The sequence below is a fragment of the Lissotriton helveticus genome, chromosome 4_1, assembly GCF_964261635.1.
Source record: "Lissotriton helveticus chromosome 4_1, aLisHel1.1, whole genome shotgun sequence".
Classification (NCBI taxonomy): domain Eukaryota; kingdom Metazoa; phylum Chordata; class Amphibia; order Caudata; family Salamandridae; genus Lissotriton; species Lissotriton helveticus.
This window is the reverse complement of record NC_136063.1, coordinates 1,838,417,485-1,838,440,643: the sequence shown is the minus strand read 5'-3', so window position 1 is coordinate 1,838,440,643 and position 23,159 is coordinate 1,838,417,485. Positions and strand designations below refer to the sequence as shown.

Here is a 23,159-nt window from a genome sequence, read left to right as displayed (position 1 = left end):
GTGTCCCTTCAGTGAGCCAGGCACAGGAGCAGGGGTAGAGAAGTTGATTGCCCTTAGTCTCAAGCAACAGACGATCACTTGGAGGGAAGGCAGAGTCCAGCTCTCCTTCAGCAGAGTCACCAAGCAGCAGCAAGCAGGACAACACAAGAGTAAAGCAGGCCTTCCACGTCTGCAGTCCAAAGATGAGTCCTTTAAATGGCATAGCAGTCCTTCTGACAAAGGTTCAGTTCAAGATTCAGAAGTGTCTGATTTTGGGGGGGCTTGTACTTATATACAAAAGTACCTTTGATGTGGGGGGTGACTTCAAAAGCAGCTCTCTGAAGTGCATAGGTTACCCTTTCAGCCCAGTCCTGTCTGCCAGGCTATATGTGCGGAGTAAATCAGCCCTTTGTGTGGGGACAGGACACTACCTATTCAAGCAAAGTGTTAGCCCTTCCCTTCCATCCTGCCACAACATGGCCATCAGAATGCAAATGTATGTAGATGGGTACTCAAACACACCTATCCTTCCTGTGTTATGACTGTTTAGAGGAAATGCTCAAAGTGTAGTTGTGACCCACCCTAGATGTGTATTGGAGACAGACTATCAGGCACACAGAGCAGTAAGTGCAGAGAAATGTTCACTTTTGGAGAGTGGCATTTCTAAAATAGCAATGTTAAATCCAACTTCACCAGTAAGTAGGATTTATCAATACCATTCCACAAATATCAAACATGAGAAAGCTACTCCTCTGTGATCAAGAATTACAGTTTAAAAGTGTATTAAGGAATTCCCAATGCTAACCTATGAGAGGAGTAGGCATCCCAGAGGTGAAAAATAGGCTGCTTGCCTCTACGAGGACATGCAAAACATAAAAGTACATGTCCTACCTTGTACTTACATAGCACCCTGCCCTTAGGGCTACCTACAGCCTACCTTAGGGGGACCTACATGTAATAAAAGTCAAAGTGGCAGTAAACTACACACAGAGGCACAGCAGTGAAAGGTCTGAAACTGGTTTGAAAGACTACTTTTGTGGGTGGCACAATCAGTGCTGCAGTCCACTAGTAGCACTTCATTTACAGGCCCTGGGTATATGGTATATCACCTTACAAGGGACTTGCAAGTAAATTAAAATATGTCAAGCAGGAGTACACCAATTACACATGTTTAGCACTGATTAGCAGTGGTAAAGTGCTCAGAGTCCTAAAGACAACCAAAAGATTCAGCAAAACATGGAGGCAAAAAAATTGGGGGAAGACCACCCTAAGGCTGAAAGATCTAACAACCAGGGACACATTGATCAGACAAGCTGGGCAAACTAGGTTGGTGGGTGAGGGGTCTTTAAAAAAACATAATGGTATTCAGGCGCCTCTACAAATCTGATTACAAAGAAGTCAGCCTTTTGCCCCCTTCTCCCATTAGCAGGTTCGTCTATGTTGTTTGTCTATAGTTTATTTTTAGGGATAGGGACGTACCCCTACAAAATTCTCACTCTCCCCTTTGTTTAACCGTAAATGTAACAGTGCCACATAAGGTGAAAGGAATGTCCTGTGCGACAAGTACATGCAACATAGGCTCTCAGTCACCCATACACATGTATCCCATTTATTCACACACATGTTCATATATCCTCACAGGCCATGTACTCACCAACGCACATGGCAACTCTATCATGGTACCTCTAGTCACAGTATCTTCAAACCATAGTATTGGTCTCCATTGGCCTTCAGTAGCTCACAACGATATTCACTTTGCTGTCATTACAGAAAAGGTTGGAGACTGCTGCCCTAAAAGGATAGGTTCTCCTATTAAGTTAGACTGTTTATACCTGTTGTGTGCTGTCGTTTTCCTTGGGGATCTATTGGGGAGGGTGGGGGGATCCATGTAGTCATGAAGTTCAAACTGTGAAAGGCTCTGGTCGTCAGTAGACTGGACTACTGTAATAGCCTTCTTTTGTCATCTAATGAAGGCCAATTTAACAAACTACAGGTGGTCCAGAATACGGCCGCGAGGTTAGTCATGAATGCTCCATCAAGGACTCCCTCCCGGCCACTGCTGATGGAACTGCACTGGCTGCCAGTGCGACTGCGGACCAAATTTAAAATCTTGTGTACAATTCACAAATGCCTGATGGGGATAGGCCCGAAATTTCTTACTACAGCCTTTATACCTTATGTTCCTGGTCGCTCACTACGATCGAGCAATCTCCAGCTCCTTAAGGTTCCTAAAATTAAAAAAACCCGCCAAGGAGGCAGGGCTTTGGCATACACAGGGCCTGTCCTGTGGAACACCCTCCCCCTCTCATTAAAGCTCAGTTCTGACCACCTGTCTTTTCGAAAAACCCTGAAAACCTACCTATTTTCTAGCATTTAATTTTATTCCCCCACTATTCATTAGTACTGTCCGGGCACAGATGCAGGTTTTTCTTCCTAGTTGGCAAAGCGCAGAGATACCCCTTCGGGAGTTTATTCAGGCGCTATAGAAGCATATAAATAAATAAATAAATAAATAAATAAATGCAAGTTATTGGCTTAGCATAACTGTAACTGCTTAGCCCATGCTTTCCTGCTCATGCAAATATTTGCTGCAAGGAAGTACCATTTCCTATGTTTATGAGTTTCTCTTTCTGACGTTTTTGAACTTATCTTTCACTTCTTGCCTCTCAAGATGACAGAGGATCCGACTACGATCATGGCGGATGGGATACTCAAACTTGACGGATATCCCGTCCGCATTATTGAAAATTCAATAGGATACAATGAAACTTATGATACAGTGGAAAGGATATCCATCATGTTTGTGATAGAAAATCCCATCTGCCAAGATCGTAATTAGGCACAAAGTGTTGATTCTGCTTGCTTAGTCAAAAAAGTTAACATTCTTATAACTATCTAAAGGTTGTCTTCTTCCATTTACAAGTCCTCAGACTTAAACACCTGCTGAAGGAATATAAAATCTATACTAGATAATGTTGTCGTAATATATCCAGTATAGCACTGCTACTTTGATAGAACCCCTTTGTAAATACACTCGACCGTGTAGATTCTCAGAATCGGGCCTGAACTGAAGAAACGCCATCTTGGTTTCATTTCCTGGGGCCTCTTTCGTTAGTTGGGAAAACACGCGACATGCTGCTGAAAGAGAAGCTTGAAAGGTCGGCCTGGGCTATGAACAGACCATTGATTCTAACTTAGGGAACTCAAGGTCGCATCTGTCTTTCTTCATGGAGGAGCACATTCTTGCAGGCGCCATGCCTGTACTCCCGTGCACTAGAATGAAAGGGAGGCACCTTTACTGACCTACCCCCGGAATAACTTGAGCTGAGTTCGAATCAATCAGTTGTGCCTTTTAGGGGTTTTCCTGTTGGCTTCTCATGAACTGGTACTTTTCCATGTACGGGGTTTCTATGAGGTATGCGGAAAGTATATATGCATTGTTTTGAATGTAATCCAGCAGTCTCCTCTGCACACCTTTTAGAGCTGTGGCGAGAGGGAGGCTCCCCTATATAGGGCGCTTTTGCAAAATAAACGATTGAACTTTCTCCATTGCCGGCTGACTTATTCTTGGTAACTATTGTATATGGGCTATTGGTAAGTATAGCTCTCTGGTATATTTTTTGATACTTCACTGCCTTTAGAATTTATATAAGCTTCATTTGAAATCTGTGGGTAGAATTCTTTAAATGTGTCCAGTGAATTTGCTTGTGGAGCTTGCATAGTAATCAGAAGTAGCTCTCATGACAGAAAAAGTTGGAGGCCCCTGCTCTAGCAGAAGGTGGAGTTGCCAGAAAGGAGGAAGTTGTGATGCTGAAGCAAGAAGTTTGAACCATAAGTGACCAAACCATCATGCACGAGGCACACTCCGAAAACGTGGAAAGGTTTTCGAGAAGGCACAACCTAAAAACCAGAGGTGTGCTATCTGAAGAGAAAGGAAATGATAGAGAACTAAGTCAACAGACTGCTAGGGCATATTTTGGCAAACCTCAAACAGAAAGACATCCTGTTGGACCACACTAATCATATAGGATCATGCTCCAAGAAAATATACTCTGAGACAGCCTAACCTGCGTACACTACTGCCATAAAGAAGAAAATACTTTAACATCAAGGCTCCCAGGACTGATGACTTTTGAGGGCAGCAATATGAGAATTTTTCACAATCTGTCAGCTAAGCACTGCAGAAACTGCAGGAGTTCCTGATGATGGCAGATCTCTTCTGGAAAAAAGGGATTAAGTATAGATAGGAGTCACCCTATCTCATTTTTCCATGGAAGGGAACTCCGTCGCAACTGAAATCCCTAATGGAAGGTCAATATACATCGGACACTGCTGATGTCTAAGAAAAGAGCTGAAAACCCTGATTTACGCTCAACATATATTGGGCATTGCTGATGTCTAAGATAAGAGCAGAAATCCCTGATGTATGCTCAACATATACTGGGCATTGCTGACGTCTTAGATAAGTGACTGATCTAGGAGCACACACAACAACAATCCAGTGAGAGACCAACAAGATCGGCAAATGGAAGAAGACCTTTGAGGTTATGTAGAAATTTGCAGCCCTCTCCCAAAATGATGAAAAGAGAAAGAAGAGCACTGATGGATCAAATGTGTGAAGAACAAAACTACTCAAGAACAATACACTGCTAAGAATGTAAAACAGTGTGCTTGTGGGGAACAAGTGTGAAGTGCACTAGGCTTTATCTTGGGTGTGGAAGGGCATTCAAAATAAGAGGAGAGGACTCAAGCGGAGGGCATGGGTGACCAGTTAGAAGATTTATTGATGAACAAAAGTTACTTGTGCTGAAGAGGGAAACAGAATACGAATTAGAATAACTTATTATCTTATTTTTTCTGCACAGGGGATTTAACTGTTTATTGTTCCAATTGTATGAAAAGTAAAGGAGGAGGTTACCAATTTATTGCATATATACTAAGCAGGCCGCTCATATTGTGAATTTCCAATTCTCATATAAAGAGCAGTTATACCTCCTCTGCCACACTCGGACTTCAGACATATGGCTTGCCTGAGCAGTGCTCAATATGAGCCGGTGGTTTCTGGTGCTTGGCCTCAGCACTTAACTGTCAACACCGGCACTTGTGATAGTCGACTACACAGTGGCACTGTCTAATTTAGAGATAAGCACAACAGTTGTCTATTCTTTCAATATACATTAAAAATAATGGTTATCTGTCACTCAAGCCATTCTTTTAGTTTTGGGGGCCTGGAATAGTCTGAATTGTCAGACTTGTAAGAGTGTGATGGTTAGTAGCTATGTTGGTACTGTCATTGGCAGCGTCGGCAGAGTCAATAGGTGGTTCAAGCGTCAGCAGCCCTGTCACTTTTTTTTTTTTTACAAACTAAGCACTGTGCCAGAGTAGGGAACGGGACTGAGATCGAAATCTCCAGTCTAAATAGGCTAAAAGCACCAGCTAAAAAGATAGCAGTACTCTTGCTTTTGTGTCACTCCAGTAGCAACATTTGTTTACTGCAAGGAATTCACCTCATTAAGGAGTACTGACACTGCTTACGGTTGAATGGGCAATCACACATTTACTGTAACTTATACCTATGGCCCCTCCCAGGGTCAAGAACAATTACTGAGATAAGAAATAGCAAACATAATGCAGACCACAGACATATATATATATATATATATATATATATATACACTAATAGGAGGAGACATCAGTATAGTTATGGATAAGACACATGGCAGATAATCATGTGTATAGACACCTAACACTGCACTTACCTAATGATGTTCATTGCGCTATAAAAAGTATTTTCCTGGTGCATCAAACCTAGGTGCGCTAAAGATTTTTTGTTTTAGTTTTATATAGCGTGAACGCACCAGGAATTTATCAGATCGCTTTACATGAGCACCAGTTGCGTTACAGAAGGCCACATTCATTTTGTTAGGCATGGGGAGATTAAATGATTTGCCAGAATCACAGGATGTTGAGCATTCCTGCTGAGACTCAAACCCAGTTCTCCAGCTTCTAAGCTGACAGCTCTAGCCATTGGGCCACATCCTAAGATGTAGGTAAATTCAACATTTGGCAATCAACATTTTCCAAATAAAATACAATTATTTTCCTCTATAGAGCATATCAGAATTTAACTAATGCTCTTGAATAAAAGTATAAGAAAGATTTGTACTATACCTTCTACCAGTCAGTTCTATGATGGCCATTTCTACGACCAGAACAAGTTTAGAAGGTTAGTTATTTGTGTAAAAGGGAAACTTCTGTATAGACATAAGAAAAAATTAACAAATTATTACAAGGAACTTACTGACCATAGTTATTGGATGTAGTTTCTCCTCAAAGTCTTGGTAAGGCTCTTTTGCCAGATGGTACATCAGGAACCACAGCACCAAATATGTACCAGGACTCTTAATTGATGACTCATCCATGCCTGAATTAATGTCTTAAACTACTAGAGTACCAAAGCAAATAAGAATCTTATATGATGAACTGCATCGTGGAGATTGTTTAAGCGGTGGGAAATCAAGAAGGTTTTTTCCACCTCCAGGGATACAGGTATCAGTCTTCGTGATTATCATACTCTTCAGGATAACTTTGGTACCAAGCTGGCAGATTTATACTTGGGCTTTGCAGCTATTTCATGCTAAGTGCTATGGCCATCATTTCAGGATGACCGGGTTCTAGAAACCCTTTAAATAGCACAATCAAGCATAACAAGAATGTGAGAATCAAAGATCGGCCTCTGAAATAGTAGACAAATGTTTAGGACAGCAAGCTACAATACAATGATAAAACAATTATTATCAATTGACTACAAATTAGACTACTTAAATATGCCAAAGTTAAAAGCAGCCCCATGCGAGGAAAAGCAAAAGATATAAACCGGATACAAGGTCAGTCACTTAAAAGGTACACTGTACACATTCAGGACTTTCCCTTTGGAAGAGTTGAGTCCACCCAGACTTTACCTACTTCTAAAACTGCCATGGCATAGCTGTAGGCCAAACAGAATAACTCTCCAAATTTAGTTTTGGGGATGGAAATGGGAATGGCAAAGGGTAGATAAAGAGAGAACATCAAATCTGTATAACTAAAGATACAAACAACTCCTCAACAGTATTACAGGTGAAGGTTAATTTCAGTATTTTAAATGCAGAAAGAAAAACGTTTAGATTGAAGCCACCTACAAAAAGTTGTTATCAAGCACCAGCACAATGCCACAATCTGCTTGTTAGTATGGGAACTGGATGATTCCCTGGGTATGGAGAGTCACAATTGCACACAAACACCTAGATAACTGAAACAAATGCACATATTTTTCCCAAAATCTCATCAGCCCCTAACCAAACCATTTGCAATACAATTCATAACAAGCATGACAACAGTAGATTATATAATAGTTTCGAAGTGAATTAATTATATTGCAAATGGATCAATGGATATGCAAGGCTGATGAATGGACTACAAACAATATAATTCAAATGTAAACGGGTATGTGAACCTTAGTCTGGTGCTAAATAGTTTAAATAGAATGTAATCAAGGATCGATCTAGAAGTGGCCTAATACATTTCTATCCCCATGACTTGATCACTCTCTTTCTATCTCTCTAAACTAAGATCGAGACCCACCAATGGTGGACTTGGCAAAAACGAGTTTATATGCAGATTTGGAGTTAGTTAAAGAGGTGCTACTGATAACAGTCCCATTAATGCTGCTCTTTTCCCAGTTTAGGAACACAGAAATGACCTTACAAGACTGCAAACTAATATCTAAAATGGTAGAGGGAGTTTGATTTTTCCTCTTTCAAGATGAATCCCATGGTTGTCAGGGGTCACACCTGGCAAGGAGAGATCCTGCATACTGCACTGCTCACATTTAAGGCTGTATACAGGAAACCTTAGGCCTTTATACTAAGGACACATTTCTAATGTTATCCATTTTAATGTGATCTATCCGAGATCTGACCAGGGTGGAGGAATCACACCACTTAAAATAGACAATCACTTCTACAATAAACATCATGCAGGCTTGGCAGTTTTTTAAATTGCCGATGAGTGTTTTACAACAAGCACAGAAAATAAATCATATCTCAAATAAATGTTAAGTAGATATTATTGTTTACCTGTACTCTTGGCAACACACACGCAAGGGAAGATATTTTATGTTCTTCTATTGTAGTAGTTGCAACAAAGCTAAATCCTTTGAAGAGCTGATGTGCATTAGCACTAGGCGGTACACCTGGAGAATCTGTTTTTTAAATACACGAATGTAATCAGACTTTCAAAAAATTGGTCCTGCCAGAGTACTATAGCGTACAGATTAAACATGGTTATAAAAATGCTAGTACATAAAGCAATGTATTTTTATGATAAAATATAGCAAAATATTTTAAGTAGGGCACTGAAAGTATTATACACATACAGAGTTATTGAACAGAAGGAGTTGGGGTTCTACTTTTTTACCTTTAGAGAAAACAGAACAATTTACTCACCACTGTAACGCTGTCAACTTTTCCATAAATTATTTCAATTAACAACATATTGATATTTCCTCAAGGGCACATGGGTGAGCTAATAGTTGTCACAGTTCCAAATTGGGCATTCAGTTCTCTCGGGTCACTTTTCACCGGAATGCTGCTATTTCAATACCAATTGGGACCAGGGCTCCAGGCTTCCACTGCTGTGGTAGCCAATGCCCTTAAAAACTCACGGAACGTGTTATTAGCCCAAGTAAGGTTGGTGAATGCCTCCTGAGATTGGTTTACATCTGATTCTTAGGTCATTTGACCTACCCACAAACACGTTTAAAATTAAATCCCATCTGGGGAAACAAGCTATTTTATCATTATACTGGCATGGATTGCATGCCAGTGGGTTTATCGCACAGCTGGAATAAGATTTATATCAGGCAGAGCCAGGCTATATAATTGGCTCTGGGCAGCTTTAACTGCCTTTTAAGGGCAACCGCTTGTGAACTTTGGTGATTTCCTTTAAATACAGTCTCGCTCTGTTATGTTATAAACATATATCAAAGGTATCTGGTAGTTAAAGTGAATAATGGTCCTCTTATGGTGCTCTTTAGAAGTGAACAGACACCATATGGCTTCCTGTGACAAGCATGGCCTGATTGCAACTCCTATTTGACAATATTGAGCTAAAAAGGTACTCAGAGATTCCATTAACTTCTTCAAGGCACTGATTCTTTAAGGCTCGATTTTTGTGTCATTTCTACAACAAAGGCAACTGGTATGAGAGACACTACTGAGTGTGAAATGAGCTGGCAGGATGGAGAGCAGCAGTCTGGGTAGGGGAATGGGGTTGCTGGGGTTAGAGATCAGCAGTCAGAGTAACCAAAGGGTTCACCAGGACAGAAGAAAGATACAATAACGTGCGACTTTCTCCCAGTTGCACATGTCCAGATAGCCGCAAGTGGCGCTTTGGGCCATGAGGTGCTATTTTCATGGATCTATTATATTTTGTTGCTGTGGTCTCAATTTATTTATTAAAACCTGCTCTATGTTTCTAAGTTGGTGCAGGATCCTTTTTGTGCAGTTTTCATTTTATTTTTTTAACTGTTGTACAAATATCTCACACACTGCCTCTAAGTTAAGCCTGACTGATATGTACCAAGCAACCAGAGGGTTGAGCATGGGTTAATTTGGGGTTTGCTTGTGACTTTACCCTGTCAAGGATTGTGGTTGCTGCTTAAGCAGAATTGTATCCCCCTCAACCAGTAAACCAATTTCTTACAGATCTTTAATAAAAAGCCACTAAAAATACTGGTACATTACACACTCCTGAAATTATATACAAGCATTGGCAACCCTCCAGGCAGAACAATACTCTTAGGCTGCAGTTCGATACTGGAACGTTTAGGATCACACATAGAATTTCCTAGAACTGATTATTTCCCCCTTACTGATACATTTGTATGGAAAAGCTTGTAATCTATATTCAGAGTTATTAGTGTCTATGCATATAGTTACTATACATGACTATTACCCAACTGAAAACAAAAAAGGTGACCAGAAAGATTCTTAACAGCAGGCCTCTGCCGCTAACATATCCCACCAACTTTATACTGCCTCTACTGAAGATTGCGCTACTTTTACTTTGATGGACAGTTATATAAGTGCAAACAAAACATCTATGAGGGGTATTTGTTGTCCCAAATCTGACGAACTTTTGGATTATTTTGAACTACAATACTTCTTTTCCAATGACAGCCCATATTCATGGTCCATTTATTGTTGAAAGAAACAGAGATGATACATTTCTGATTTGGAGACATTCCAAAGATGCACTATGCACAATTTTTTCCTAATCACATTCGGCCAATGATAATCTTACATTTACTTAATACAGCAATGCAATGTCCTTTTTCATTCTAGACTTCTATATAAAATATCATTAAGGCAAACTAACACTCTATAGGAAACTCACAGAAAAGAATAGTCTACTGAAATAAAAGTTTCCATCCTAGGCCACTCAAAAATGAGTTACCTCATGGTCAATTTTTAAGGATACAGTGTAATTGCACCATTAAGATTGATTATTTCACACAAGCCAATATTCTGTTAAATCGATTAATAGATGGAGGTTATCCCAGCAAGTTAGACAGATTGACTATGAGGAGGGTTTGGTTCTCCTAAAGAAAACATCTTCTATCATCCAAGCCCACGAAAAAGAATGACAAGATTATGTAGGTTACGACTTCCTGTCCACACACAAGCCACCTTGAGAAGATATTAGGAAACCTTTCTCTTGACCACTTTCTAGGCACGAGAGGGGTTGTAAGAGTAAAAATCGTATTGTGCATTCAGGTGAACAATGTAGAGAAGAGAAGATCATGATTACCAAGGCTCGGGCCTTCCTGCCATAACTGGCCATTACAAATGCACAGACTGGATAGTGTGCCAATTCACATGGAATACTTCACAATTAGGCGAGGCACGACTTAAACTGTTTGATGAATTGTAACTCTTTAAATGTGATATACAGTATTTGCTGTCTGTGAAACCTAATTTAATTAGGCCAAAAAATGCAAGCGAAAGTGAGAGTCTGACAACACAGGAGTCAAATATGATATAAAACAATCACTGCTCCATTATTCTCATACTTAATGAAGAAAGGGCATATGTAAGACGACATAATGATCGAAATCACCATGAAGAGGAAATTTGGAAGCAATTGTGCAGCGCCTGGAAAGAAAGTAGATACAGCGTTTTGAGTCAACTGACTTTGGACTGACAACCCTAGAGGAATGGCACAGCTATGCCACTACTTGCCTCTAAAACTGTCAAATATGTTAGTGTATGGAGAGGAGTTCGGATGAATCATATTCTGTTAGTCACTTCATATGAAATCAACAGCTAATATGTTACTAGGCAAATCTATAATTCATTAATATTCTAAGTTGATTGCTTTCCTCAGGGTTTGGGATAGCTGAGGAAGTATGGCAGTCATTTGGCCTCAACAGCTCAGCATATCAGTCCCGCCACATTGTTGGTCATTGCGAAGATCCTTGACTGCTCACAACTCTGGGGATTAATGCAGCATCATTACGCTGTTTTACTTTTTCGTCGCAGTATTCTGAGCTTTTGCCACAGTCCTGACTTTCAATGCCATGATCTTGGTGGTTCACATTGCAGCTAAATACCGTGATTACACATACATGCTATTTAATAACATTAGTATAGGTGAATGAAGTCTTCCGAATCACATCAGTTTCAGAATTATTGTATTATTCCAAAATATCCAAAGAAACGCATTATGGAAATAAAAATAAAAATACTTTGTTAGACAAATTATATTGAACATTGCGTTACCATACGGCACTTTCACATTACTATATGCCATTTTACAATAATCGCAATAATTCTCAGGAAGCTTATTTACAGATGATAGCAATTGTGAAAAAAATGCAATAGTGACCAACACCATATAAGTGCTCGTGAGTGGGAGAAATAATTAAAATTGAAAACAATTCAATACTAAACTTTTTTTTGTATACATATAAACTATATGCACCAGTCTGGTGTCCAGTGGTGGGAGGAATAGGCATATACAGGAAAACTGAACTGGCTTGGCAGCCACTACAGACAGAGAGGAAAAGTAGAGGAAAGCTTCCACCAGTCCTTTGTTCCATAAGGAATCAGCCTTCTCTCCAAACAATCTCGAGCCATCAAAGGGCATGTCTATCAAGGACACCGGACGTCGCCTTAAAATCAGGATGATCACATCAAGGCGTGCCTTTTAAGTACAGCAGTAGTGCAAGTGGCTCTGCCTATACAGCCTGCAGTGTCCAAGCCAATACTCATTTTTAGCTGAGTCCAGTCCACCGTGCATTGCTTGAGCTAGCAAGGCTCCGAGGTCTTCTGGAATGGCCAGGTCACAAGCAGCATGGATGTGCCTACCTAGAAGGCACACTGTATTCAACGATCTAAAGCTTGAACTAGCTGAAGAACACATTCACTTTCCCAAAGGATCGATATGTTTTGACACTATCCAGAGGGCTAGTCAGAAAGTCATTAGTAGTGTTGCTACTTTTTAATGACTGTACCAACAGGCTCTAAGGAGTAGGATGCTGTGTCAAAAAACTAAGTATCACAAAGCCTGGTCTACATTGCTTAGCTACAGGTCGACTGACTGGCAGGTTCACACATGGCTTAGACCAAGTGGCAATGATAGGGTTTGTGAAAGCCTCATGAAGGGAACATTTAGTAACTAAGATCTATAAATAAGCAACTGTAAGTATACCACTTCTGCTGTCTTTCACACTAGTACTGCTATAGGCGCTTTCTTCTTGGCAGCCCCCGTGGTGATACCACCTCAGGCTCTGGAGTTGTAGATTACCCATTGGTATTCAGTAAAATCCAGATTCAGCCCTTCATCACTATTGTGAGGGGCGCAGCAGTTAGTCGGTCTCATCATCGGTGTTCCGGGAAACATTTGTTATGCTCGTAACTGAGTCAGAGATGGATGTGCATAAGGTTTCAAGACTCTGATAGTACAGGCTTTGAGGCAGAGGATTAGAGCCTGGTTGTATAATGACTGGTTGTGGTTTAGTAATCTCGTGCCGCAATTCAGGCATGGAGTGGGATGACACTGGTTTGGGTTCAGATCCTAGTATCAAAGTTCAGTCCAGGGTTTGTGAAATTGGAGTTGGCAGTGGTCTATGGAGCATTTTTACCTTCGACTTACTAAAAGACTTCGAGGGGAAATGGGATTTTGAGCACTACTGGCTTCTTGAATTAATTTTCAAGCAACCCTCCGTCTTGCAGAGGGATTTATGTTTCAACTGTGACCTGTTGTGTTCGATGACTGAGTTTTGCCGCCCATTCTTAGATTCCTTTCAGATGCATGAAGGCACATTTATTGCATTAAACACATTCCGTAGATCTGTGATGGATATCTGCTTCCTGTAGTCTCGGTACAGCTTGAATCCGGTCAGAAGACAAACAAAGTTGGAGGTGGAGCTCGGATCCATGTAGAAGGGTGCATAAAAAAGAACTGACATCAGCGCACAGGGGTAGCACATACGTAATGTTCCATCACTTCCTGGGCAGTACAGAATCACAGAGGAGCCACATACGCCACCCGTCAGCACGAGTGCACATTACTGAATAATTCACCGGATTCAGCCTGGCGCCTGAGAATATTCTTCAGGAGAAGAATCGGTTGTTTTATGTATCCATCAGAATTAAACACATTTTGTGTAAATCGGAAGTACGTATCTGTGATATGATAGAACTATTTTCACAAGCAACTAGGTAAAGCAAATCATCAATCTAACCGACAAAAACAAAAATACCTTTAGGTGTTTTTGCTGTGAATTCTGGATCAAAACAAAAAGTGTCCTCAGGCTTTCCAGATGCAGGTTTAAATGGAGGCTGAATTTCCCTTCTATAGAGTTTCTGCAAAATATGAAAAAAAGATGCATTTAAAAATCACATCAGTTCAACCGGCTCATGCACACATTTCCAAATGGGGCTAAAAGCAGTCAAGCCCATCTAAGATGCTAAAATTATATGCATTTTTCTCTGTACATTACTGTTAGAACTGGCTATTTCTGGTAGGCTAAGGCTGACGCCAAAGCCAGGCAGAAACCACCATTCTAGTCAGGGCAAGGAAGTCACACGCCAAGATAACCACTGCTCACCCCCTTGGTAGCTTGGCACGAGCAGTGAGGCTAAACTCGGAGGCAATGTGTAAAGCATTTGTGCCAGCGCACAACAGCAACAACATCCTAGGCACACCACAAAAGGAACTCCACACAAGGTTATATTAAAATAACTTTTGTATTGTAAAAACACATCAGATAAAAATCACACATGTACATTGTGCAAACTGGCACGGGCAACATTCATAAGGGATTATGTACAGGACAGGGCCACATGGGCCACTGTCAGAATCAACACTTTTAGAAAATAGAAATACTGTCAGAAATTAGAATAAAAGGTTATAAAATAACAGTTATAAATCACATCCAGTAACTACTGGGAACAGGTAAGTACCACCTACGCAACCCTAACCACCTTAGGAGAATGTCACGCAGGGGACCAGGACCTCACTAGGACCACCTGTATCAAAAAGAACAACCACCTAAGTATCACACAGTATTTAGGGGTCTAGGAAAGAACACATTACCCATGATGCATAAATATACATTCAGAGGAGTAGTAAAGGGAAACACATGATGCATAAACCTACACATTCAGCGGTGTTAAGAACAGAGCACATGATGCATCACATACACATTCAGAGGTGCAGCGCTAGAAGACACATGACGCCTAAAACATTCAGAGGTGCAGCGCAGGGAAAGAAAGACACAACTCAATAGCGCAAAGACACATGATGCCTAAACATTCAGAGGTACAAGGAAAAACCACACAATTGCGCAAAACCTCACATAAGCCACCACCTGTGGCAGTCCCTAGGCCAACTGGCCTTGTTGGGGCTAGGACGCCCTGTGTCTCAATGTCAGGGGCCTAAACGGTGCAGGTGCCCACTACTTGCTGGGCACCTGTGAAATCCCAAGACCTAAACGGTGCAGCTGCCCACTAATTGCTGGGCAGCTGGGAATCATCAGCAAAACTGTGGCAGGGCCCTCACTGACCCTTTGGCGCAAACTGCGCCCACTGCTGGAGCCACACAGGCTCTGGAAACACTCTAACACGCGTTGGAGCCACATAGGCTCTGGCATAACACTTGTGTCCCCCAAGAGCCTCACAGACTCTTAAAAACAATTATGGCCCATGGAGCCCTCAGGCCCTGCAAACCATGGCCCCTCGAGCCTCGCTGGGCTCGTAAATACCACTGCCCTCAAGAGCCTCACTGGGCTCTAAATAACGATGTGGGCCCTGAGCCTCTCATGGCTCTACACACGTTGTGGCGACCCACTGCCAACCGGGGCCGCCCTTGAAGCCCTCGTGGCTTCACATTGACAAGGAGCGCGAGCTCGCGCTACTGGGGGGGGGGGGGCGGACACCGACAATGTGTCCCAGCGCCCTTCCCTTTCTCCTGCCCCACTCACCGGTTCAGCGCGCCGGTTTTCTTTCTCTCTCTGGGGCTCCCTCAGCACACGGGAGCCCCAGCAGCAGGCCACGCTTCCTCCTCTCTTCCCGGGGCTCCCTCCAGATCACAGGAGCCCCGGGCGGCCATTACAGCTCTCCGTCTCTTCTCCTCGGCCGCACGCCCTCTCCTGACCGCGGGCCAATTAGAGCGCGGCCTTCCCGGGCGAGCCTACCGCGGCCCTCCAATCACGGCGCGGCCTTCCAGGGCGAGCCTCCCGCGGCTCTCCTATCACAGCGCGGCGCCTCGGGGAAGCTTCTCTCCGGCGGCTACGAGCTTAAACGGCTCGGGCCGTGGCGGTGAAAACACGGGGCAATGCCGGGTGGGCACCGGCTTTAAATACTTAATCAAATCGAGGTGGGCACTCGATAGGCTCCTCCATCCTGGGCCAATGCCGGGTGGGCACCGGCCAAAAGCGCTCCCCAGCGCTAAAATCAGATACAGCGCCTCTGAGCGCTAGGGGCAAAGATAAAGCGCTCCTCAGCGCTAGGGGGAAATAAAGCGCTCCCAGGCGCTCAGGGGGAAGCACAGCGCTTCCTGCAGGAAAATGCAGCTTCTCCATGCTGCAAAAAGGTCCCAGAGATTCCCAGGGGGCAAAGCCAAGTCCCCCCATCAGCCCAGGCATGGCAGAGGGGTCCCCCAGTAGTCCTCCAGGCATCCAGGAAAGTCCATCAGGAGTCCAGGGGCTGGGCAGGGCTCAGGGATTCCCCTGAGCCCAAGCAGCAGCACGCCCCTGGCAGATTCAAGTCCAAAAACAAGAACATTTTGGAAGGGGACACAGCCCCTTCTTATACACAGAAAAGTCTTTGAAGTCTTTGTGCAGGCAGTGTGAGAACAAGCTAGAGCTGGTTATAGGGAAGTCCTGTCAGTATCAGGGACAGAGGTGACAGTCGCCCAGCGGGGAGGTGGAGCCAGCATTGTGGCAGGCAGGCACAGCCTCATTCACACTCAGGTGCTATCTCCACCCACTTCCTTGGCAGCAGATGCTGCCTTTCATCCACGGGCTGACTCAGACAACCTCCTGGGGGCTCTGCAGCCCCTGTCACCCTCAAACCAGACAGTCAATCCACAAACAGGCACAGGCACTCTGGGCCAGGCTCACCAGCCAATCACACGCCAGGCACAAATTACACAAATATGCCAACTTCTCAAAGTGGCACTTCTAGACTAGACACAATCATGCCGCATACACCATTATGCAGCATTCATTCTCACGAGTTCACACATATGAAACTCGACCCTGCACTCCCCACACATCAGGAACTACCCTGGGCATACATATTCCCCATTCATTCCTATGGGAGGGCAGGTCACTCACCACACATACACAGAGAGCTCACGCACTTTACACTGTACCACAGTGAAAAAGTGCGCCAAGGCCTAAAATCACCACCACCAGGTTCCAGAAACAGGCTAGGAAAAAGCAAAAAGTCTCGGGGTGAACCTGCCAAAAGGGCCAGGTCCAACAATTACTGTTGAAGGGATCTTGCGGAGTTCCAAGAACTATGCTTGTGATCATAGAACCTTCGTAGGCAGGGACTGAGTCATCCTACCACCTATGTATCCATGAGCCCAGGACCTACTAGTCATAGTATCTCACTTGCCCTCCTACTCACTCACAGAGGAACAAGTGATTAGACACCCCAGAACACAACACTCTCGACCCTCTCAGAAATGCAGTTGCAGGACACACCCTTTTGTTCTCAAACTTGGACTAGTCCACAATAGGATCTGACAGAGACACAGGAAAAGTATAAAATGTTTATTTTAACTATTGTGCTCTAGTATGCAGCAAACGTGCCACAATGAGTAAGAAAATGGCTAACACATATACGGTCAGCATAGTTAGTAGTCCACAAGTCCTAAAAGGAGCTGTCACTATATAAGACAAGGTAGCCTAACCTACTCCCACTTCTACAGAAGCAAAGTGATTATATATCAGAAGATCGCTGGGTGTTGGCAGCAGACTTCGTACCTTAGCATGCACAGATCAAAGTTCTACATGTCAGGTACTGTCACGATCTCTTCCTTCGAAAGACCCCACTCCAAGTGTGTTGTTACATAATCCGTACATAGCTATATGACAAAGTATGTGTTCCCAAACAACAACTGCATTGGTGTGTTTTATATTCAACGTCTGTTTTTATTTCACCCCCCAAGAGGGAGTGCGCAAAAAGAAAAGGTGACATGTACACAGTGATAAGCCTACAACCCCCAAGGGGCCGGCCGCGTCAGGAAAAAATGCAATAACGTACTGTGCATGCATGGCCTGTGGTTGCATCAATCCTATACACAGCGTTCTGCCTACAACCCAGTCGGGCCGGCCGCGTCAAAGAATAGCGCTAGCTTTCACCCTGCCTAAAGATCACCATGCATGTTACCGGGCCCTTAGGGTCGGGCGCAGACCAGAGATCAAAACCAATAAAACTACCGGACCATAGTGGTCCATGCATTGGTGTGTTTTGTATAGGTTTACGCCTGACCAGAACAAAATAACAAGGGGCAATGTTGTTTGACTACAGTGTGCAGACTAAATCCCAGGAAACAACAGAATGTGAAAACAATGGCAGGTTCTGTGTGAAAGTACAGTGTGGCACAAAGCAAAATATGTTTGCATAGTAACATGCGCAAGGCAGACAGCAGTCTGTAATGTGTTCATGCTAAAATAGAGAAAACGACAATGGGCCTGCACGGGACATATGACACCCTCGCATTAGTCAGCATGGTAGCACCAAAGTGACAACAGAAATCAGGAGATAAGCAGAACCAAAGCATTCACAACAGTTTGTAGTAAGTGTATCCCTTACGGACTTCGGTCAAATTAAAAAAAGGATTTTTTGGGTAGAAAAGGTATTCAATTACAGCATATTGCAGGGACCCATGATGTAGGATGCCAAGTGAAAAGACAAGGATTCCAGTAAGAAATCCGAACCTTCCAAATTAGAAGTGTCAGCCATCCAGTTGAGCAGGTCAAAGGAACAAATGTGTTACCATGCTGTAAATTAATAAGGGTTAACAACACTTATTTCTCACCCTCCCTAATTCGCATATTATATTAATAGCTAGGAAGGTCTCTTTGGGTTGAATTAGGGCGGGCCAATACCTCAGTGTCCTAGAATGAAGGGATCACATCAGCATACACCAGCTCTCACTGCATGCGAACAGCATCAAGTGTGTATTTGTGTGAGCAGCAAAGCCATATAAAACCCGCCTAAAAGCCAAAATTGGCAGAAGCTGCACTTATGTTATGTCTATGAAGGCGCGAAGATCAGACCTCATAACAATTCAGTATCTTGTTGTTCCTGAAGCTTCAGCACTCTCTGTACAGACATAGTTTATGAAGCAAAGCTGATATCAGAGTAATAACATATTATTCTCATGTAAACCACAACGAACTACTAGGTTGAAAGCTAAATCAACCATTAAGTGTCGTGTGCAGAAGTAGCAAAAGGAAAAATGGCGTTTAAACATGTAATGTGCCTATGCTAACTTAACGCATTATAAAGATATATAGTAGCTATATGACAGTGTTGATCAACTTCTTATATATCAGGGAAATGGTACTGTCGGGGACGTGGCCGTCAAGGACCCTATCTTCAAGGAGGGAGGACTCGGGGATGACAGTACCTGCAGGGAGAACCGAACTTAAGGCATGGTGGATCTGTGCATACCGGAAGAATTCCCTGTCATTCAATTCATATTCTGTCTTTAGTGCTGTAAAGGTCTTGATTTTGCCCTTTACCCAAAGATCGCCCACGCAGCTAATACCAATCATATCCCATTTTTCAAACCCTTTTGTTTTCCAGAGACATCCCAACCTTTCAGAAGCATACAACGGGTCGCACGAGTCAATCGATCTCTCCATCCCACCGACGCATTCGCCGCATGCCACACGCGTACAGCAATCTTGGTAGGTCCAGATAGATCCTTGCCCGCCGCCTTGGAGTAGAGCGCCCTTCTGTAGTCCCCGCCCGGTAGCACATATTTATCCATCTCGAACGCCGGGTTAGGAGCAGGAGCGTATGTCACATGATTGATCGCACTCAGCTGCGAGGCCCAATAGTAACGCCTAATATCCGGCAGCGCTATACCCCCGTCATACCAGGGAAGAGTGAGTTTAGCGTGGGCAATACGCGAACGTCCATCCCAAATTAACCGTCTCTGCAGGCTCTCAACCTCTCGAAAGTAGCTAGCCGGAATAATATCGAACGTATTCTGAAGCGCGTACAAAAACCGCGGCAGGGCCATCATTTTAAAAAGGGCTGTGCGCCCAAGCGGTGATAGAGGCAACCCGCGCCAGCGCGCAACATCAAGTCTCAATCTTTGAAGGGGAGGGAGCAGATTACGTTCATAGCGAGCCACAGGGTCCAAAGATATAAAAATCGCCAAGTACTTAAAGCCCGTCGGAGAGACCCGAATGGGGCATCTGCGAGGCAAGGGAGGGGACCGCCCGAGAGCACGTATACACAGGATTTAGCCCAGTTGATCACAAGGCCCGAATTCTTCCCAAACGAAGTGAGCACATCGAACAAAACATTCAGAGATGTTCAAGGGGACGTAAGGTACAAGAGGATATCATCCGCGTAGAGCGAGATGCGATCCTCAAAGTCCGGGGACAACTGGATCCCCTTAAGCGAGGGCTCCCAGCGCAACCAGGCGGCCCGCGGCTCAAGGGCAAGCGCGAAAAGCAGTGGCGACAACGGGCAGCCCAGTCGCGTGCCCCTCCCGAGGACAAAAGACGCAGAGGCTCGTCCATTCACAACCACCTGCGCCAGTGGCTCCGCATACAAAAGTTTCACCCAGCCGATGAACCCGGGGCCGAATCCGAATTTCACAAGAGTGGCCCAGAGATAAGGCCACTCTAGAGTTTTAAAGGCCATCGTAGCATCCAAGGAAGCCAAGATGGCTGGCTCACGTATAGACGCCGCCCTCGTGAGAACACCGTGCAAGCACCGCAGGTTGAGCGCCGTGTTACGGTGCGGGATAAAACCGGACTGATCCGGATGGACAAGGTCGCTGATAACGTTTGTCAGGCAATTAGTTAATAACTTAGCCAGAATTTTCGGTTCAGCGTTTAGAAGCGAGATTGGTTTATAAGATGAACAGCGATCCCGAGGCCTCCCCTCTTTGTGAATCACTACGATATTAGCAAGACGCTGGTCACGTGGAAGGGAGCCAGCGTCGCGTGACTCTAGAAACATATCACCCCCCACACTTCTTTATCACTATGCCGCCGCGATTTGGTCCCCCAGGGGGTAATTTTTAAAAAAACAGACCAGGTTTTTTTAAAAAGAAATGTGGGCCTTTTTGGTCCTTGTGGGACCTCCTGGGCAGGCCTAGGGGGTCATGGTGTATCTACCCTGCCCCCTTTTTGTGTTCTTCACGTTTGTTTTTCTGCTTTCTTGTGCCTCGGTCTATCTACACGCACACATATACACATATATATATGCATATATATGCATTTATATATATGTATGTGTATATATATTTATACATACATATATAAACATATATAATCTGCATATCTATATAAATACAAATATAAATGCATGCATACATATGCATATATGCATACATATGCATGTTATTTACATGAAAGTTTGAAAAACACTATTAAAAGCAAAGCTAAAAAGCCACCTCATTACAAACAGGATGGCTTTAACTTAAACGAGGGCGAGATCTATTGCATTTTCAATGCTTGTTTACTTTGGTTCCATCAAGAAGGCATTCAGATGTGTCACACATTTGCCATAAATTCTGAATGTTAGCACTCTAGTTGCTCATTATATCACTGTAGTAAAGCTACTGCTCACCAGGGAAGTCTGCTGCTGGTATTCAAAGTGCATGTTTCAGTCTGCATGTCAGAATTATTTTAATGAAATAGAAGAGGATTTGAGAAGTCACTCAAAATGTGCCCTAATTTTTCTTTCTGAAGCACTAATCATACTTTCTATGGCAAAATGAACCCCCTCATTTTGTTCCTTTTTAAATTAAATGTTTTCAGACTTACCACTTCATTCCAATCAAGATGGCTTCTGTTGTGCCATACTTTTGTCATAAGTAAGAATGTTAGCGCTCTAGTTGTTCTTTAGAACACTCTGGGAAGCTGCAGTAGAACACAAAGGAATCAACTGACAGTCTCTGTCCTTGTTGGATGTACATGTTTTACTGAGAATGTCAGACTTCATTCTCACATGACTGAGAAAGATAATGTGAATTTACAGAAAATATGCTTTCAGTTTAGCTTATAGATCCCCTTCCAAACCACTGTGGGAAAAGCATGAGATAATGGTTTTCTTTCAAACATGATTCATGATATCCCAGCAGAAGGCTTTTTCACATGGTAAAATCACCTTAGAACACACCACAATTCCTAAAATGAGTATGGTACCATCAACAAATGATTTATAATTTAACTAAAGTCCTAAAACCCTCTATTAACTACAATGCTTATTAATGAGGTGCTATCATGTATATTGGTCCCAAGATGGCTGCCAACACTTCTTGGATGAAGAATTTGAATTTTGAAAACACATTTTTTTCTTTTGCCTTGGGGGTCCTTGTGGGACCCCCTGAGCAGATCCAGGGGGTCAGGTTGCTTCTACCCTGCCCCCTTTTTGAGTTCTACACGATTGTTTTTCTGCTTTCCTGTGCCTCAGTCTACTGAGGCACAAGATGGCTGCCAACACTTTCTGGTTTGGAGTGTTGACAGACATTGGCAGCCAATTAGAATGCAGCTCATGCTCGGAAAGGTAAGCTTACAGTAAGCTTACACGTAAGCTGCTATAGATATATATATTTTTTCTCTTTTGATTTTCTCAGGAACTACTGGAGGGATTTTCACCAAATATAGCAAAGGCACATCTGCGTACCAGTCTCTACAATTTTGCAAAGTTTGGCGTAATTCCGTTCAGCGGTTCGGGCTGTAGACTTGTCAGACCGTCCTATGGAAATTAACATGGGGAAAACACATTTTGGGACCCCCTTTTTTCTCAGCCCCCACTTCATGAATCCCCCCGAAACTTTCAGTGAAGGAGCGCAGCAGATCTTGCCAAAATTTTGGAAAATTACACACAAATTCCTCAACCGGTGCCAGAGTTATTCCCAATAGAATGTTGCGGATTTCCTATGGTAGCCAATCCTAACTATATATACCTACTGGCGATCGCCAGTAGGATATATATATATATATATATATATATATATATATATATATATATATTACACACCAAAGTTTTGCCTAAGCCCAAGCCTCTCGATACGGTGGGCAACACGGCAGGGTAGCAAACCCTCACTATTAATACTTGTCCGGTAATGTAGTCTTTTCCATAAAACAACATGAAGACAACAGTGTCGCGGTCACCTTAAATCAACGTGTTTATTGAAAGTTGTCAACAGAAATCCCAACGCATTTCTGAGTTAATGCACTCCTTTCTCATGGGCCAATTACGGGAGGATATATCGAGATATATATTACCTACTGGTGGTCGCCAGTAGGTAGTTATAGTTAGGACCTAGTTTCTATAGGAAAATCCTAACATTCTATTCCCAATAACTTTAGCGCCGGTTGACGAATCTTTGCGAAATTTTCAAAACTTATGGACCGCTCCTGT

At 43.2% G+C, this 23,159-nt stretch overlaps 1 protein-coding gene across 2 annotated transcripts in view; it reads right to left on the bottom strand.

Moving 5' to 3' along the window:
* RPS6KA6 (ribosomal protein S6 kinase A6) overlaps nucleotides 1-23,159 on the bottom strand; it is a 499,939-nt gene that overhangs the window by 193,725 nt on the left and 283,055 nt on the right. For both annotated transcript variants that reach the window (XM_078688489.1, XM_078688488.1), the window contains 2 exons: nucleotides 13,787-13,889; nucleotides 8,097-8,221 (listed from right to left, as the gene is read on the bottom strand). In XM_078688489.1, the coding sequence (XP_078544615.1) occupies nucleotides 8,097-8,221; nucleotides 13,787-13,889 (228 nt within the window). The remainder of the gene's footprint in view (nucleotides 1-8,096; nucleotides 8,222-13,786; nucleotides 13,890-23,159) is intronic.